We start from the raw sequence: 13,355 nt of genomic DNA, 5'->3' as shown, positions 1-13,355 counted from the left end.
ATAAATATGTATGCTCGGGGTCATTGTAAATCATCTACCAATCAATTAGATCAACTTCTTTCGGCGCATCGCCACCCTCTTGTCCGAGGTTTTCAACTCCAGCGGAACTTGGCACCTGACGCGGGGCTGCATCGCTTTGATCTCCAGCGGAGGGGTAAGTCCATCGTTCCGACGGGCCACGGTAATCGCGGCACTAGATTAGAACTGTCTCGGTTCGGTCCGATCTTCTAATCTAGTTGTGCGATTGCTAGTTATCGTATCAGTCTCAACTTAGATCACTTTCGTGTTTTGAGTTGATCTGATCGACCACTTTGGGCGATCTATGTTGGTTTGATATTTGTTGTTTGACATATTCAATCTAGTACTATCTCGGTTAGGTCCGATCTAGTAGATTGCGTTTGTCACATGGTTTATATCAGATTGATGTATTTTACTCATTGTTTTATCGGAGTACCAGCCGATAAGTTACTAGTCATCGGCTCATTGGCTTGATAGTAATCTAGATCTGTTTAGTATCTATCCTGACATTGCTAGGTTTAATCTTAAACTGTCTCGGTTGAGTCCGATCTTTTATGATTATTCTTAGCAATCTAGGCTTGGTATTTTATAGATCTTGGTTGTTTATTCGCCGTCTATAGCCGATGATTTTTGCCGATCTACATGCTTATTATATTTGCATCAATAGAATAGCCGATTGCTTTACCACATTGTTTCTATACCAATCGGCTTGATTTAGTTAGATCGGCAGTTATTTATGTTGCATCGGCCTATGAGAATTACAAGCAAATTGGTGTTAGCCAATCGCAACATATGATTTATTGTTTATTCCAAGTAATTCGTCGGTTTATTTATTAGTCTTATCGATCTTCATGTTTCCTATAGCCATATCGTGCTCGACTGGTTATGTCCAATCTCTGTATGTCTAGTTCGATCTGGTTATAGGGGTTCGTCCGATCGACTAAGATTAATAGGTAACTTGGTGGATCACATTGGTCTAATATTTACTTTAAGTCTATTTCTAGTGAGTTTCTAGCCGATCCAAGCTTTTATAACTGATCGTTCATCCTATCGGCTAAACGTTGCTGCATCAGTATCCAATCGGCTGGATATTTAGTCACCTATTGGCTCGATAGTCGATCGGCTTGCTTTACTGTTTATCTTGTTAGTTGCAGGATCAAACTGACTAGCACGCCCACGCATCATTCTAAGAATTTAGGTCCTACACTGGAGCTGTCTAAGATTGACTCCCAGGCCTTCGTGTGTGACACGTCAAATCACATTTTTTACGTCCACAACACCGGGAATCGATGTCACGCAACGCGTGCCTTGGGCGGCGTCCTCGCCACGCTCGAGATCGGGTCATGTGCACCCTACACAGGGCATGCGGAGCTTTGCGGGGCATCGCCGATGCGCTGTATCACACTCTCCAACATGGATGGTCTGAGCTACTCACTATGTGTCCGCATGTGAATGCCCTAAGGTCATCTGTTGGTTTCTCTGTGTTGTGACCAGACTGCCCGTGGGTCCCTCCAACAACTTTTCATGCCCGTGGGTCCCTCTAACAACTTTTCCTACTATCGGTGCTAAGAGTGGCACGATTTGACGGTTCCGGTCATGGCATCTAACGTACACGGTGTGCCACGACAGGGTGCGTACGACGGCACTGGTGGTAGTGGGGTCTTCCTGCAGTGCAATGACTCAGACCATGGTAGCTTCCACGTGTGGGGTGAGCCCAAACTCATGAGCAACAACAGTACTTACCCGCGGCCGAAGGCATGCATGTCGACTAACTAGCTACTTCATCATGCACATTAATTTATCGATCATTCTTGTGTATTTCAGGCTTCACTTTCCCACTCAAATGAACATGGCATGAATCTTGTAGAGCTCCTCGTCTCTTGTAGAAACCACAGGAGCCTCAACTCTCGTGCTCGTGCCCTGGGATTCTTTCACATAGGTGATGATGACACTGATGGTGAGAAGAAAGCAACGATGCAATGAAGGGGGAGGAGCAGATGGGCCTACCGTAGCCGGATCACCATCACAGCTCGACTGTCACCATCATCATTCGAGCTCCGTCGGCGCTGCTCGAGCTGCACCGCTGTCACCCGAACTCCGTCGCCTTCGCTCGATTCGCGCTGTTGTCGCTAGATCTACGACGTCACCGCCAAGCTCCACCGTCGTCGCCCGAGCCGCACCGACGTAGCATCGTCGTCATCGTCGTGGGGGATGCTGCTTCTTCCGGGCAATCAGCGATGGGAGGAGGGATATGAGGGAGGGTGATTGTGTCGGTGCTAGAGATGGCAGGGCGGTGGTAGTTTTGTATTTGTTTGTGTGTCTTAGGGTGTTCGGTGTAAAAATGTTAGACTTCTTCGTAGATTGGAAAATTAGGACTAAGATAGATAAAGTTATGGCTAAAATGAAAAGTTAGATCACTCCTGAAGCCATTTGCACTACATGAGAGAATATTTTTAGAGGTGCAGTCTTAGCTTAGGTAGCATCTCGAGACCACTCATAGGGATACGTTGCAGTGTGCATACCCTAGGGGCATTCACAGTGGGGTACTTCCTTATATGCCACATAGATAAAACTATTCTAGAGATCACTTCTTTTACAATGCAAGTCACTCTAAGTAGGACCCACGACAACTTTAAATAGAACCCACAACCACTGACCTCTCTCCCCTTGTTCTCTCCATCGCTGTCTCCCCATCTCTAGCCCCTACCTCTCTCTGCCTCTCCCAGTCTCCCTGCCTCTCCCCCACTGTCCCCCTCTTTCTCTGCCTCTCTCTCCCCTCTCCGTCGCCCCCTCTCTCTCTGGTGGTCTCTCCCTTCCTCTCTCTCTCCGCCTCTTCGCTGCTCCGTCCCTCTCTCCGGCGGTCTCTACCTCTCTCTCCGCCTCTTCGCTACTCCGTCCCTCTCTCCGGCGGTCTCTCTACCATTGAAGCGAAACTCGCGTGGACGTGACGGTGGTTGGGCGACGAGCCGACATGGCGGAGCCCTGGCGACGACGACGACAGTCGGACGTGACACGACGTAGATCTGGAAGGCAGCGGAGGCCACACGCTGGGAGTCGACGTCACGTGGCGCGTGCCTCAGTCGGCGTCCTCACCACACTCGAGGTCGAGTTGTGCGCACCATGCCTAGGGCAAGCGGAGCTCTGCGGGGCATCCCCCAGGCGCTGCATCGCACTCTCTCTCTAATGTGGATGGTCTGAGTTACTCACCATGTGTGCGTAGTGTGAATGCCCTAAGGTCACCCGTTGGTTTCTCCGTGCTATGATCCAGCTACTTGTGGGTCCCTCTAACAACTTTTCCTACTATTGGTGCCAAGTGTGGTGCAATGCGGCGGTTCCGGTCACAGCATCTGACGTACCCAGCGTGCCACGATAGGCTGCAGTACAACGACACTAGCGACAAAGTGGTCTTCTTGTAGTGCGACGACTCGGACCGTGATAGCTGTCACGTCCAGAGTTTTGCCCTAGCTAAGAAATAAATAAATAATACATTAAAAATAATTTGTTTAATTAAAGTTCAAGAGGAAAACTAGTGTATAAATTAATTAAATTAATTAGAAACTTTTTGGATATTCTAAATGTCCCAAAAGCATTTTAAATGATTAACATGATTTAAATTTAAACTAAAGAGTATAAACTTTGTTTCAATAAACTCAATAAAAATCGACAAAATGGGAGGCAATATCTTTTTTCCATTACTTTTTCCCTCCTTCCTTTTCTTTTCTGTTTCCATTCTTTCTTTCTTTCTTTTCCCTTTTCTTTTTATCTTTTCCTTTCTTCCCCTCCTAGCAAGTAGGCCGGCCCAATCCACCTTCTCCCTTCCCGCCGGCCTACTAGCCCAGCTCCTCCCGGCCCATCTCCCTTCCTCCCTCTTCTCTCTCCCTTCAGCCTCCTCCCCCTCTCCCGCATGGGCCGACCTAGCCTCGACCCAGCTACTCGCCTCCCTCCTCTCTCTTCTCCCGCTCTGGGCCTAGCCAGGCTTCAGCCCAAAACCCCGCGCCCAAGGTCTAGTTTACCTCCCACTCTCCCGGTCGCCGACAGGTGGACCCCACCTGTTGAGATCGCCTCCCACATCTAGCTAGCCCCGCGCCACGCGCTGCAGCTGTCGCCGTCGCCGCCGAATCGTGCCACCACCTCACCACAATGCGCGTCCACGCCTCGCGCCTCCTCGCGGGCATCCCGCTGCTCTGCCCTGCGCCTAGCCATCGTCGTGTGCGTCGCTCGCCGTAACGTCGCGTCGCTGCCTCGCCATGTCGTCTCGCCCTCGCCACTGCCCAGCCCACGCATGCTCCACGTCTGGACCATGCCGCGCGCGCATCCTGCACGCACCGCGTCCATGTCATCTCGCCGCCGTGTCCCAGCTGTGCCGCTCGCAATCGCCGATGCACATCCCGCGTCGCATGCGATCGCCGCCGCCAATCGTGCGCGCACAATCCTCATAGTGAATCCCGCGACGCATCCCCACATCTCGCGAACCCCACCGCCAATCTCGGTCGCTGCCTCCCGCTCCCTATAAATTCTCCTCTGGCCACCGCTACTCCTCCTTCGCCTCCCTCACGCTCACCTCTCATCGCCGCTTGCTGTTGTCCACCGTGGGGATTCGTCGTCAAACGCCACCGAGCACCGCTTCTCTCCTCCCCGCTGTCCTTGTCGTCGCTACTCCGGTGTTAGTGAGCATCCCCTCCCCCCTCTGACCCTTCCTCTATTTCCGCCGCACCACCGCCGCGAGCATCGTCGCTCACCGCCGACACCCGTGCATGCTTGCTTGGTCATCGTGGTCGCGTCGCCGGCCTTCAGTCGTCGTCGTCCACCGTCGTCGCTCGTCGCCGCCTTTGTCGCGTTGTTCGGTCGCTCGTCTCCCTTCGTCGGCGCGTTGTCGTCGAGGTCACCACCTCCACCTCTTCCTCCTTCCCCGTCCTCTCTTTCTCCGGCTCGCCCTCCCTCGTTGACGCCGTCGGTCTTCGCCGCCGCCATAGTCGAGCTAACTTGAGGCCACCGACTCTATCTCCTTTTCCTCTCCCCTCCGCCGCAATAGCCGCGAGCGCGTGCCGTCGCCGTTCTGTCACCGCACTTCACTCGCGATCGTTGCTCCGGGCTGCCGCCGCTCTTCCCCGCGGCCGCCTCGCCGCCGTTGGCCGTCGTGCTCCGTCCTTCTCGGCCGCCACCGTCTTCCCCTTCCGCCTTCCCTACCCTCACCACCGTCGTCGGTGCTTCCCACACGGTTGCTCGCCGCCGCCACGAGCAAGCATCACCGCGCTGCCGTAGGCCATCGCTCGCCGATCCCGAGCCAGCCCCGCTCCCCTCCCTCCGCCTACAACGTCGCCACACCTAGCGCCACCGTCGTGCGTCTTGCCACTTCGCGCCACCAAGCCGCCTGTTGCCGCCTAGCGTCATCGCTTGCCTAGCCGCATGCCGCTTGGCCGCCACCGCCTCCTCCTCCACCCCGTCCTCTCCCCTCGCCCGCACTGCGTCGCACCGCCGCTGCCGCTCTTCCCCAGCCGTCGCCTCTCCCTCCCTCGTGTTGCCGCCCCGCGCCGCCTTTGCCCACCTTGCCCCTCGCGCGTCGCGTCGCTCGCCCGCTCGCAGAACCGTGTGCCGCTAGCCGTCGCCGCTTGGCCTCGCCGTCTCCGCTTCTCCCGCGTCGCCAGCCGTCGCCACCGCTGCTGTCGCGCCACCGTTGCCACTACTCCCCGGCCGTTGCCGACCGTCGTTTGCATCGCCGCCGGTGTTGCTCGCCATCGCCTTCCCCCTCCTCTGTTTTGGCCAGGCTAGGCCTCCCCTTCCTCTGTTTCTCTCACTGCGTTGTGGGCCTGCCCAACAGCTCTCTATCTTTCTCTCTGCCGAGTGGGCCCTTTCGGTCAGCCCACTCTCTCCTTGTCCTTGAGTCACTGACCAGTGGGTCCCCTCTGTTAGCGATTGCCTCTCTCCTCGCTGACCTCGTGGCTTTCAATTAATGCGCAATAATTCGATTAAGGATTTTCTGTTTAGTTTAAAAACATAGTTAAACTTCTAAAATTCTTGCTGCCTCCCCAATAGTGGAAGTGTTGACGCCTGCCTCGAGAGACATTTTGGCACTAGAGCTGAGGAAACTCCCCTCATCAATTATTTATGGTGCTTCCTTTTAAGCGAGTAACCATTATCAGTGTTTCCTCTAGAGAAAATACTCGTTTATGGTACGAGATGTAAGAAGATGATTCTTACCGTATCATTTGTTTGCTGGTTAAGAAAAAAAACAGGTGGCTGGCTTAGCACTGTAAAGATTATGGTTCTGATAGTATTTTTCTAAAGTTATTACTCTGTTTGCATATTGGTTGTGTTTGTGCCTGTGATTCATCAGCTGTGCTCATCGAGTTAAACCATCAAGCTTGTAATTACCAATCCAGATGATCCTCTGTGCACCCCTAGTTTCATTCTCTACTTTGATTTGAACCTTATCTACTCTCTTTGCATTTTGCATAACTCAAAATACCTTGGGGCTTGAGAGTCTGATAAAATGCTACTCCCTCTATTTCACAATATAAGCCTATCTAGCATTGCCTAGATTTATATGGATGCTAATGAATGTAGACACATATATAAATTATATACATTCATCTATGAATAAATTTAGACAAGGCTAGAAAGACTTACAATATGAAACGGAGGTAGTACTCCACTGGTTGTCAAGTGGCAGCTGTCGAACTGGGTGTAGAAACATTGGAGCGGATAGTTCAATTACACAAAATTGGAAGCACTATAGAATGGTTGTAACTTGTAAGGAAGACTTGAGAAAAATGTGATATTTACAGATATCGGTTTCATTGAGAAGACGCGAACACACGAATAGGGCAACCAACAAGAAGGTTGTCCAAAAGGGAAGAAATAAACAAAGAAGAAATGAAAAGATGGTTGTCCTCTAAAAATAAACAAGGCTATCACTAACCCTACGTTAGATTGATCTAACACGATGTTCCCCTCATCCATTTCTTGCAGTTACTGAGGTTAGCATAGCTGCTCAGGTAAAAATTGCTGCCATCTACTCTGCAACAAGAGCACTTTTGGTTAAATGATTGAAACAAAAGCAATGTAACATAAAGAACTTATTGTAAAAATGAATACAACATGTGACACACAAGATGTTGCACTTGATCTGCACAATCAGGTATTGAAAAAGAATTCAGGTTGCACATTCTATGCTTATAATTCTAGACTGAGACATTTAGTGCCAGTTCACTTATCGAAGAGGAAATCAACATCAGATTTCACGCCGCAGAATGGTTTGAAGTGTGCACTGACATTGTGCTCACATAGACAGTATAAGGGCACAGCTCCTGAATCAGTGATCACAGTCTACCAGTTGAAACATGATTTTGCTCTCATTAAAATACTGAAATCAGTGATATTGACCATGCTGAAGGTGCGTCCACTAAATACATCAAGTGATTGTTTTTGTCAGTTGAATCCAGTGAGTACAAATGAAATTTTATGTTCATGGTTTACATAAACCATACATGCTGCAGTTTATGAGATAAGACTCATTTGAAAGTAAACAACGATTCCACATCGATGATAATAACAGTGAGGATAAGTACGGAAAATACCATATTATAGGAAATAAGTAAGTCTAGGCCACAAATAGTGAACAAAAAAGGGTCAAAAGATGTCACTTTCATATACTAAGTTTTCAGTCTAGGCCACAAACATGATTTTAGCTTTGGCTAGATACATTAATTGATCAATGTATATAGTTTGTACATATGTCTAGATGAATTAGTATCCATATGAATACATATAAAACTAAAAAGTCTTACGGTATGAAACGGATAGAATATTATAAAAGGGCACATCAATGTTAAATGTAATTTGCAGTGTTCGTAACGATGATATACTAACCACACAAGATTGTGTCTTTTTTTTTATGTATCTGATTCTGATCGCATCGAGCATAAGTAACAGAAAGAGGCATACGTTCAGAACTCTGATTTCATTTGTCTTCTTTATTGCTGCTGTGATCAGCAATCATCTTCTCCTTGGTATTAATGCGCAACTGGACACTTCCAACCTGGTTCATTTGGCTTTCATAGTACTTCTTCCTCTTTAAACACTGCATTGCTGCTTGCTTGTTTCCTGATTTTGTGAACTCCTTGGCTCGTTCCACCTCCTGAGAGATTTTCTTTTGCAAAACTGCCTCTTTTGCTGCGAAGACATCACGAGCCTATATAGCCACAGTATAAGCAATTAATTCAGAAGGTAATCAAACGATGCATGCATTCATATTTCATAGGGCTATCAACAGTCCTGCATATCATACAATCCTTTAGCTCAGTTTAACACTTTCAGATAAATTTGCTCAGAAGGACAAGAACAAAACGAGATAAAGGAAAATTAGCTCCAAAAGAAACATGGTATGTTTTAGTCCAGCATTCATGCAGTCACAAATGCAGCAACTATAACTGAACTACTGAAGGTAACTCAAAAGGGAAAGAGACGGCAATTTCAAATAAGCCTTTTTTTTATGTAACCATGAACAATACGACCAAACAAATTCAGATCAGATGCTATCCTCGCTTTATCTTAATTTTTATGCTTGACTACGCTCATGTAATTTACTACACTCGCTTTATCTTAATTAGTCTTCTTCACATTACATCGTACTCCAATTCGGGATTACTGCCAAGCCGCATACTTTATCAGCAGGGAAAAAAAATACACATATTGATCTACCAAAAACAACAACGAATTAACAACAACAAGGTCTACCAAACGAGGGGGAAAAAAGCCATTTCTGACACACTGCAACCTCAACTCTGAAACAACTCGCAGGCACATCTCGCTCGACCACACTCACATTCGCATAGCTGGAGCAGATCATCACTGCGGACAAGAACGCGACCGAAGAAAGAAACGCAAGAATCGCTCGCTCGCTGCATCTCCCGCCGCCGCAGCGACGGGATGGAGGGCAAAATGAAAGGAAAAGAAAAAAAAAATCCCAACTTTGGCTTCTCTCTGCTGCTCTTCGAATCGGCAGTAGGGTAGGGGAGGGGGAGAGGCAAGATCTTAATACGATGATGTTACCTGCTTGAGCTGGTCGGAGGCGGAGCACTCGCCGCGGCAGCCGCGGAGTAGCCAGGCGAACATCTCGCTCGGCGGCGGCGGCGGCGGCGTCGGCGGCGGGGCACAGGGGAGGGGAGGGGAGGGGAGTGGAGCGGAGCAACGGCCACACCACACCCCGAGAATAAATAAAAGGACTAGGAAAACAAAATCATAAAAAGGGAGAAAAAGAGCATGGAAGGAAAGCAGAGAGAGCCATGACGAAAAAGGAAGACTCCGTTCCATAATTTGACCACTATTTTCCAAATATATATTTATGCATGTATATGATTTTTATGGAAATATTTCCTTTTTAAATAGGGCTATCGCATAAATAACCATATTTTAAGAGCTAACTACGTATTTGACTTTATTTTTTCACTTTGCAAATTTAACCCTGTTTTTTAAAAATAAAGGCGCCGTTTGACTCTGAAGTTAGGCTATGTGAGTTAAAAGTGAAAAAAAACTTAAAAATAAGAGACGAAAAGACCAAAATGCCCTCGCTCTCAAACCTTAGGCCTTGTTTAGTTCCAGAAGAATTTTCTAAAAATATCACATCGAATCTTTGGACACCTAAATAAAGTATTAAATATACATGAACATTAAAACTAATTACACAGTTAAGGGAGAAATCGTGAGACGAATCTTTTAAGCCTGATTAGGACATGATTAGCCATAAGTGCTACAGTAACCAACACGTGCTAATGACGGATTAATTAGACTCAAAATATTCGTCTCGCGGTTTCTAGCCGGAATCTGAAATTTGTTTTTTCATTCGTGTTCAAAAACCACTTCCGACATCTAGTCAAACGTTCAATATGACCCTTTTAGCAAAAATTTTTACCAACTAAACAACCCCTTATATGCTATCTCTCACTCTCTCTCTCGGTCGACAGGCGCAACGCTCACTCTCTCTCTCGGTCGACAGGCGCAACGCGGCGGGAGGGGGGCTGAGGCGGCCGGCGGGGCCAGCGCGCGCTCGCTGCGGGGCGGCGGTGGTTAATCTTTCTTGCAAATTTTCTTTCAAGTCTGTAAGCAGCATGCAAATTTTCTTTTAGAAGATGGATTAAATATAATGTTTTTGTAGCCATCGTGGCAATCGTGTAAATATGTAATGGAAGGAATATGTGAACCTGTTGGGCAATCACAATATAGCAGATTGTTAGCTTTTTGCTGATTGTGAAAATTTTCAGATTGAATTTCTGCAAGCTTTGTTTGGACTATGGAGTCTTGCATTTAACCTATTGCTTTGGAGGAATATACATTTAGATTGAGTGTGTCGAATTGTTGGCTTCGCTTGTTTTTGTTGCCAAGTTGCTCCTGGAAGTTGGATTGTAAATTTGAAATTGTAGTTCCGGACGGATTCCCTGATATCCCTGAATGAATGTCAACATGATATTATTGTGTGCTTATAAGGAATTTTTTGCTTCTCAGGACTCGATTGGAAGGATCACGTGTGTTTTATTGAGATAGATGAACCATGAAGGAGACTATTGATTAGTTCTCTTTGTTCTATAGATGTATAAAATTGGACCAATGTACAATAAACATTTAGAAGTATGGTCAAATATGCGAGGATAAAAATATACATTCATGTCTCATTTAACACCGTTAAGCTAACTTAACGGACTAGGGTCAGCCGTCCCCTTCAATTTTGAAAACCGGGGTCAAATATGCAAAGTGAAAAAAAGTTCAAATACCCAGTTAGCCTTTAAAGTAAGATCAGTTATGCAATAGCCCCTTTTAAATTATTTTTAGTTTTTTTCCTTGGCTTTATGCCCACACTTTCCGAAACATTAAACATTAGGCAATTTTGTAAAAGATTATAATCATCTCATGTTTCTAGTATAATTAACTTTGTATTAATTAATTTTATTATTTATACCATTAAATAGTATCAAAAAATTAAAAAAGTTCGTCTTTCATAAAAAACACATCTATAGTCTCCACTCTTATGAGGTGTATATATAGTAATACTTATAAAAGTTTGACATCATTCTTAGTCCAAAAACAATAAGTATTAAGGAACTGGAGAGAGTACACAATAAGAATCACCTTGTATCTCTACTACTTTTTTAAAACATAGACGTTCGTCCTCCACCCCCTCACACGTAGCGTGTTTCCACCTTCGACAAAACCGAAAAAATTCCAACTACACTCCATTCAGAAAAAAGAGGGTCAAATAAATAATTTATGTTTTCTATTTGATCAGTATATTGGATCAGGCCCATAAAACAACTAACAATATATTAACTCACTATGCTATTGCTAAGCACGGGTAAATACTAGTAATAATAAAATTGTAGTTTTGTCCTAAAACATATAACTATCTTTTAGCAAGATATATGAAAAGTATCTATATTTTGGTATGGCCACAAGGGGAGTAGCACCATAATTTTTGTCTGGGAATTAAAGATTATCTTAGTCATAATATATCTTATAAGGTACCGAGCGCTAGACATGGTTTTTGCATCAAATTATATCGATCCTGGAATTTAAGAGTTTCTTGGGATGAATATGAACGAACTAAATCCATAGTCATCTTTATAATTTTTTATATTTAAGGATAGAGAAAATGTTGTTCAGTGTCTTCTTCCCCTCCCCTCTCCCTCATTTTTCATCTCTCCCTTATTTTTTACGAGGATCCAACATGCACGGTGCTGGGTCCGCCCTGACGTTGTTTAAGTCAGATGTTTAGAATTAACCATGCTATGAACAAGGAAGGTTGTTAACGAGCAATCTCGTATGCCCAGGCTCGGGCTGTGTCCTCGAGCTGGTCGGAGGCGGACTGGCGGAGCACTCGCTGCAGTAGCCACGGAGTAGCCAGGCGAACATCCGAGGATAAAAGGACAAGGAAAATAAATCATTAAAAGGAAGAGGGTGGTCATTTAGCTTATTCCAGCAAAAAGTTAAAACAATATATTTGCAAAAAAAATTATAACTTAAATTTTTATATACATGTTCTTAGCAATTTAGAAATCAATGAAAAACTAAACTACGATGAAAAACATCAAATTCTATTTTAAATTTAAGGGTAAAAAATTTATATAGTTGACTTATAAACATAAGTAGGAGCAAAAAGAATGCACGGGAAGAAAAACACAATACAATATGTTTTTAAACTCATAATAGTTTTAGACTTTGAATTACGTGCAATTTGGGAGTTGCATAGTTGTTTTGTCCCTTCGAGATGTACTGGTAGTATACCCATGCTAGCGCTACGACCTAACTATACTTTTTTTAATGTAATCATATGTAAACCAAAAAAAATGAACTTGTTTGTCTATTAAACATTTATTAATTTGATTATTTAAATAAAATATGAGGAAATAGCAGCAAACCACCACAATTGTTAATTTTTTAATTCGATTATTTAATTATAGGGTGTGCCGATATGCTAATTTTAGAAACATTACAACATTAAATTGATACACTAATTTCTAAATCACTATGATACAAAGTTCACATATTGCAAAGATAATTTTAATTAAATAATTTATTCACATTATCTGATATTAACATAAAATTTAAACTCTATTGAACTAAATTTATTGAAAACCACTTTATCCAAAAGTTGTATTACATACAACTTTTCGTCTTCCTATAATAAATAAAATTTTGTTAACATTGTATATATCAAAAGTACAAAATATCTTTGCAACTCTCAAGACTAAATTTATTACGAGTTAAAAAAATTCATCGTGTCTTCTTATATTACATAAATATATATATATATATATATATATATATATCAAATATTAAGTGTCGTATAATTCATAGTAAATATTTATCACACAAGTTATTTATAGTTTTAAAAAATATATGACAACTTTTAACAAAGTGAAATTGCTAAGGATATTTTTCATTAGTTATGTTTACGGTTAATTATTCTCAAGAGGTGCACATGTGTTTCCGTGATTTAAAGCATATTCTACCGTGATGCATTATTTGACACATCAAGAAATTTTTACTTCTTTCAGATAAAAACATGGTGCTAACAAGATATTTGTAGAACACTAGATACTTATTCTTATTGTATCAAATATTTATATTTGATATTATTGTTAGTTATCTGACTATGAGCCTGTTTGGGGAGCTTCTCTCAGCAACAGCTTTTCACAAAAGGTGCTTCTGCCAGAAGCTGTACCAAACGGTCCACATATTCTAGAAAATAAACTAAGAATCCAGAAGCTGAGTTTAGGAGTTTTTTCAGATTATCAGAAACTGGCTACTAAGCAGCTGCTTCTCAGAATCTAAAGTGCCCCAAATAG

The 13,355-nt window shown here is 44.2% G+C and overlaps 1 protein-coding gene across 2 annotated transcripts; it reads right to left on the bottom strand.

The window, feature by feature from the left end:
• Positions 1-6,651: 6,651 nt before the first annotated feature.
• LOC102713476 (vacuolar protein sorting-associated protein 32 homolog 1-like) lies at positions 6,652-9,204 on the bottom strand. 2 transcript variants are annotated; one of them, XM_006657650.3, is made up of 3 exons: positions 9,070-9,204; positions 7,963-8,209; positions 6,652-7,035 (listed from the first exon to the last, which is right to left on the bottom strand). In XM_006657650.3, exons 1-2 carry the CDS (start codon positions 9,130-9,132, stop codon positions 7,979-7,981), a joined length of 294 nt encoding a protein of 97 aa, XP_006657713.1. In that variant the 5' UTR covers positions 9,133-9,204; the 3' UTR covers positions 6,652-7,035; positions 7,963-7,978. The 2 variants fall into 2 exon arrangements, with proteins under 2 accessions (XP_006657713.1, XP_015695036.1); XM_015839550.2 differs by having other exon boundaries at positions 6,652-7,030.
• Between the last annotated feature and the right edge of the window lie 4,151 nt (positions 9,205-13,355).

This window comes from Oryza brachyantha, chromosome 7 (assembly GCF_000231095.2).
Source record: "Oryza brachyantha chromosome 7, ObraRS2, whole genome shotgun sequence".
NCBI lineage: Eukaryota > Viridiplantae > Streptophyta > Magnoliopsida > Poales > Poaceae > Oryza > Oryza brachyantha.
This window is presented reverse-complemented; position numbering and strand designations above follow the sequence as displayed.